This window comes from Thalia democratica, chromosome 4 (assembly GCF_965202585.1).
Source record: "Thalia democratica chromosome 4, ktThaDemo2.hap1.1, whole genome shotgun sequence".
In the NCBI taxonomy this organism is placed as follows: domain Eukaryota; kingdom Metazoa; phylum Chordata; class Thaliacea; order Salpida; family Salpidae; genus Thalia; species Thalia democratica.
Window position 1 is genome coordinate 78,375,855 of NC_139168.1, and position 7,275 is coordinate 78,383,129.

The window sequence follows — 7,275 nt, forward strand, 5'->3', positions numbered from 1 at the left end:
TTATTCATTTTCTAAGCTTAAATATAATTCAAAGTAAATTTTTTTATCTAATTAGAAAACAATTTATTAAAGTATAAGCTTTACAAATTATGCAATAACCTGAATAATAATCAATAACTACAATATAATTATATTTAGCATATATAACTAAGTTTAACTATAGTCAAAGTACTTGTATTGTATAAAAGCATCATGATGCCTTATAAATTGTAATCATTGCTATATTCTTAAGAATAGTGTTTAACTTATTTTTTTTAGTTTTCACAGTTTTTACACGAATTTAAAACTTACGATTTCGAACGTTTTTCAAAAACCACTATGATTTATTTATCAAGAATATTTTTTAATTCATAAAAATACACAATGCTTTTATTTATAAATTGTATTATTTGATTTTGAAATTTAAATTTGTAATAAAGATTATGTAGTATAGAATTTTTTACCTATTTGATAACTTATCTGTCTTATTAACATATCTTTAATTCTTCGTTATTTAAGAGATGTTTACTTTTTAAATTAAATTCGATTTTTGCCTTATCTAGTATTTTCTACATACTACATGTTTTCTTTAACTTATAGTGTACTTATAAACTAAACATAGTTTAAATAAATTGTAAAGAAAATTCATTAATACTACTTATAACAATTTTTACAATACTGTTCATAGTAATAACGTAATATTAACGACAATATCATTATATTACAACGTTGTTAGATAAAAAGAAACAGTGTTTGGTAAATAAAATACAAGTTAATTTCTACTAGCAATTTTTTCTTTATATATTCTTTATTATTACAAACAATCGAACTTAATTATTAAGAAAAACAATCATTTAATGAACATAGAAATAAGAAAGTGCTTTTAAACAAAATATAAATATGGTTCTGAAAAAAAATGCAGTTATAAAGTTAACTCTAAAGAGATAAAAACTTTACGAAACTTTCTTGGAAATTGTTGTACAAGCGTCCTTATAGTTTTTAACAATTAAGTGTAGTACTTAACATAACCTGATCTAAACATGTTTTTAGTGAAATCACACTGAACTTTTAACCATTTTTTATTTTCAACATCGTACAAGTAAACAACTGTTTCTGATGGAGGTCTACTAGAATTTTGAAATATCACAAGACTATTACCAATACTAAATGAATCAAAGTACCAATTCTCTAAAACAGATAAAATTTCTGAATTAATTTTTGTGAACTTTCTCGAACAACAGTCAAATACTTCACAATTTGTTGTTTCCTCTCCACCGATAACAAACATCTTATCACCCATGCTAACTGCAGCATGGAAACTTCTTCCTTCAATCATATCAGGTAAATAAGTCCATTTGTTTTCATGATAATCATATGCTTCTACAGAACTCGATTCATCCAGATCATTGTTAAATCCACCAGTAACAACAATTTTACCTTCAAAAACTGTACAAGTAGCAGCAATTCTTGCAACATTTAAATCTGCTATTTTGTTCCATATATTACTAATTATATCATAGGTATAACATAAAGTAAGACTTACTTCACTATATTCTAATTCTCCTCCAATTAAATACAATTTACTCATGAATGAACAAACACAATATAAGGATTTTTCTTCAGTTTGTTTATACTGATGATGAGTCCATGTTTTATTTTTATCAGAATAAGTTTCAATAAATAGAAATGACTCATTAAAACTTTCATCTAATTCTACACTATCACCAATAGCAAGTATATCAGATTTGATATTGACTAGTTTAAAATAGTACTGCGGTTCTAACATTGAGGAAAATTTATTCACTTTGAAACTAGGTATTTCCAATTCTAATACTTCGTTTGTAAATATTCCTTTTCTGTCTTTTCCTCCACAAATCAAAATACTGAAGCCTTCTTGGTTACAATATCTGTTTACATACAAAACTTTTGGTACTTGAAAAGGAACTGACTTGTTTTCTTCATCCATCATAGCGTTTTGAAAGAGAAAGTTAGTCTAAAAACAGAAACTGAAATTAAACTTAAAATTTTTATTAAATAAAAGTGCTTTTTTTTTGCAAAAGGATTAAAGTTTTTCAAAAAAGCAATAATTATAGAATTATGCAAAGTTTAAATTGACAATATAATACCTAAAAAGTATATATTTAGCTTATAAACAATAATTATTTTATAAATTTGACTATAACTTGGTGAAAAATTTTGTGTTTAAACCTTTAAATTATTAAGTTTATCTTTGAAATTTCTTTCAGTTTCATTTAAATAAAAATTGTCTAATAAATACTTGTACTTTCTTTAAAAAAATATATATTGAAAACATCATACTAATTAAGAACAAATTGTAAGATTCAAAAACTTAAATAAACAGTTTACCACCAAGGTTGAAAACGTTTAAAAACTTACTTAATAACTGTTAAAGAATATAAGTAAATAGAAGTGTAAATTTTATTAAAACAAAAATAACATTTTGCTGATCTAATTGAAAAATAAATCATTCCATTTCAAAAACATGGCATGCTAAAAGTTATTGTTCGTTAACTAAGTTAATTAACTCTTGTAAATTCATAAATTATTTTGAACCATACACAAAAGTGCGTACCCAACTGGCAAAAAGGTACATCGGAAATTTTTGTCTTATTTACCTTCATTAAGCCTAATACAAAGAATTTAAAAGCTACTAAAATTAAAAAATAACTATTTGAAACAAAATCCCTAAAAACTTTTACCTAAAAAAAAAACCATATTGATTGACTAGCATAAAAAATAATTGATAAACTTTAAACTAGTAGCTTTCATAGTATATACAATTACCGTAACACAGTTAAGATTTAAATAATTCATATCATTTCTTAGTTGATGTTAGAATATGTTTATTAAATAAATTTAATGTTTTAGAGCTGGTTTTTTCACATCGATGTTAGCTTAAATTTAAACAAAACTTAAATTAATTTTAAAATATATTTTTATTTTTTTCTGTTAAATCTCAAAATTTAATTTACAATCATATTTGAATGTGTTTAAGTTGTTTTTAAATTAAACGAATAAAAATTATAAGAAAGGTCCAACATAGAAGTGAACAATTTAAAATATTTTATAGCTCTTTACTACTGTGAACATAAAATTAAAACTCTAAATAACCAAATTTTTAACAAAAAGTTATTTATTTTTTGATCAAACTAGCTAAATACTTTTTTGCTTTATGCAATTTAATTTACTTTTAAAAATGTTTCAAACTTTCTAAACAGATTTTTTTTAATATTATTATTTGTAATATTAAAGTTAGTCTATTTTATTTCCTTTTTTAAGCATTAGATTTATAAGAAATCTGTTATTATTTAATCAAACAAATATTATAAATTATATATCTATCAGCATTTTGTGTTTAATATCATTCCTTTTATTATACTGATCATTGAACGAAAAGAATTGCGCTTAAAAACTTGATCCAAGGACCTGGTGTACAAAAATACTAAAACCTTTCGGTTATAGAGTCATACACCAGATTACACTTTAATGTCATGATCTGGACATATTGTTCTTTAAAATGAACAGTACTGATTGAAAAGTATATGTTGTTGTCTGTATAAAGATATTTAAAAATAAAAATAGTTTTTTAAGGTTTAAACATAACAACTATTTACCAAGTTTAACTATATAAAACTATTTTTAGTAACATTAATTATTCTTTACTAGCAGATATTTCAACTTTGCATATTTTTAAAATAATTGACTTTTTTAAATGATGAATTTTTTTTTTGTTTAAATTGTGTTTAGCTCAGTTTTGGTTTCTGCGTTTAGTAATTGTTTACTTGAAATAATTCGAAAATAACTCAACTTAACTTAACTTTTCTATTTCAATTTTAAAGCGTTTTCTTTAAAACTTACTGAACTTAATAATTTAGTTTAAGTTTACTGTTAAGTAAAGTAGCGATACTGAAACTAACAGTATATTAAAAATGTGAATGATGTAAAAATGACAAAATTTATTAAGTGATTAAGTAGTAAAATGAAATAGTCCAAAATATGTTTGTCATGCATTTATTAATCTAATGTGTTTAGAAAACATAAAGCGCAAAAAGGAAAAAATAAACAAAAATAAGCAAAGAAACAAAACACATTTATAACAACAGATGGTAGAAACTTAATGATACAAACTTAATTTTTATAGCAGCTAAGCATTTTATTAAAGAACTTATGCAAACTAAAATAATTAAACATACAAGTTCTTGACTCCACTTTAAGTATATTTTCGTACTTTGTTATAAAATCCTTGTGAAAATTTGTTGAACGTTTTATTAAATATTTACTTTTAGTATAGAAATTAAACTTTTTCAAATTATAAAATATAATTTAAATGATCGTCGTTAGTATTCAAGTTGTCATTAATTAAACTTTTAAATATTTTAAGTGCATTTATTTTTAAATTATCATCGAGTAATAGTTCGTTAATCGTTTTTAAAAAGGTGTTGAATATTTTCAGAATGTTAATTATACAAGTATAAATATTGGCTACCAGTTAACAGAGCATTCAGCTCATCAAAAACTAGAACACTAGTACAAGCAATTTTTTTAAATATACACAATTTAAACATTAAACATTGTAGTTAGTGATGCTTATATATAGAATTTTATAACAAATATTATATACCTTATTTAACTAGTAGAAACTAGTAGTGTTGTGATTTCACCTAAAATTATTATGCCTAATTACTTCTGAAATTAAAAAAAAAACTATGTAGTTTTTTAATAACAGTGCCGTTTATTTTAAAGAACTACAAAAGATCAATTTAAAGCACGTAATACTGACTGTAAATACAAATCAGATTGTTTACTTAACTATACAATAAATTAAGTTTATTCTTACCTTGTAACCTTTAAAAAAATAAATAGACTGTCATCCATGATAGATATATTAAAAAACCTACTTTATAAGTGTAAAAGAATTTAAACTAATTAGAAGCGTATATTTCATTTAAACAAAAGAAAAATTTTGCTGATCTCTTTTAAAAACATCAATATATTTTTTTAGTTTGGTTTACTGTATGATTTTTATGCTGAATTAGTGTTAATATTCAAGTAAGTTCACAGAAATTATAAAAAACAGCTGCAACATAGAAGTAAACTTTTTGAAACATTATTATTATAGCTTATAACTACTATAAAATTTTAGAATATTATATATTATCGAAAAACTCTAAATAACAAATTGACTGCATTTTTACACCAAATGTAAATTGTTTTCAAACAAAATTAGCTTAATACTTATTTTGATTAGAAAAATTAATTTTACTTACTAAAATTACTCATACCTTCTAAATGTTTTTATGTTGTATTTTATGTTAGAATAAGTTTATTTATTTAGACTTTTATAGCTAAAAAATAACATATAATTTATAGTTGTTATTAGTTTCTATTTAATTAAATTATAATATTACATTAAGTTTTAAATTTGTTTAGTATTTTTTCCTTTTATTGTTATTAAATATAAACAGTACTGTTTTTTTCTTAGTTTATGTATTTTCTGTTTAAACTTAAAATGATATAGAAAGGAAAATAGTTGTACTTTAAGATTTAAACAAAACAACTGCTTACCAAGTTCATATAAATAAAACACATATCAGAAACATTGATTATTGTTGATTAACTGTTAGCTTCAAATTGCACCTTCAAAAATTATCGCTCTTTTAACTGATACATTATATAGTTATGTTTATAATGTGTAAGTTTTATTTTAGTTTCTGTTTTTAGACTAAGTTTTATTTCTAGCAAAATGTTTATGATGCATGAAAAAAACAACTTAATTCTTTTTCGAGTACCAAAAGTTTTGTATGAAAACAGATATTGTAACCAAGAAGGCTTCAGTATTTTAATTTGTGGAGGAAGAGACAGGAATCAAAAAACAACAAAAAAAGTTTTAGAATTGGAAATACCCAGCTTTAAAGTAAACAAATTCCCATCAATGGTTAAATCGCATTACTTATTAAATTTAGCTACTGTCAAATCTGATATTGTTGCTATTGGTAATAGTGTAGAATTCGTTGGAAGTTTTGATGAGTCAGTTGTATTTCTTGAAATTTATTCAGATAAAACCAAAACATGGACTCATCAGTATATAAAAACTGAGGAAAAATATTGCTATTGTGTTGGCTCATTCATGAACAAATTGTATTTAATTGGAGGACATATAGAAAGCAGTGATGAAAGTCTTAGTTCATGTTATACCTATGATATTAATAGTAATATATGGAACAAATTAGCAAATTTAAATATGGCAAGAGATTCTGCTGAATGTATAACTTTTGAAGGAAAAATTGTTGTTACTGGAGGTGAAAATAATTGGTCGACAGTAAAATCAGTAGAAGCATATGATTATCATGAAAACAAATGGACATATTTACCTGATATGATTGAAAAAAGAAGTGATCATGCGGCAGTTAGTATGGGTAACAAATTGTTTGTTATTGGTGGTTATAAAAATACAAATTATGAGATATTTGATAGTTTTTCAAGAAAATTTACAAAAATTAATTCAGAAATAAAATCGTCTTATTTTTATTTCTATTTTACTGCATTTAGCATCGGAAACAATATTGTGGTGTTTCAAAGTTTTAAGAACTTTCTAGGTAAAACACTTGTTTACTTATACGATGTTGAAAAAGAAAAATGGCTGAATGTTAAGTGTGATTTTATTAAAGATAGGTTCGGATTAAGTTTTGTTAAATACTATGTCTAAATGTGAAAAACAATTGAAACGTGCGTACAACACTGTCAAAGAAAATTTAGCAAAGTTTGTTTTATTTCATTTGAGTTAAATTTTGACACCGTATTCTTTTAATATTTGTTTTACTGACAATATTAAGTTTAATTATCTCGTTTCCTATTTATTAAACGAAACTTATGTTATTAACTACATTTAAGTCTTTGTTACAATAAAGCAAAAAAAAAGTAAAAGTGTCATTAAATGTTAATTTGTTAGAACTTCGTATTATAATACTTAATTATTGTTAATCTCAAGTTATTGCAAATAATTATATTGAATGAAGTAATATATGACATAACTAACGTTAGTTTCTTATTAGAATATTTTATAGCATGATAAAAAGAATTCTTAATTTTTTCTAAATACAACATAAACCAAATGTACTATGTAAAAAGTAAAAATTTCAGAAAGTAAATGTAAAAGTTTACAAATTAAATACACCTATTGAAAAAAATTAGTTTAAAATATATTAGTATTAAGGTATGTAATCAAACAGGTTATGATATTTATATTTACCTTTTTATACAAATTTTAAAATTAAA

The 7,275-nt window shown here is 23.0% G+C and overlaps 1 protein-coding gene across 1 annotated transcript; it reads right to left on the minus strand.

Moving 5' to 3' along the window:
• Window positions 1-985: 985 nt before the first annotated feature.
• Window positions 986-1,945, minus strand: LOC145833651 (kelch-like protein 38). The gene has a single exon (XM_082940798.1). It carries the CDS (start codon window positions 1,943-1,945, stop codon window positions 986-988), a length of 960 nt encoding a protein of 319 aa, XP_082796924.1.
• Window positions 1,946-7,275: the final 5,330 nt, after the last annotated feature.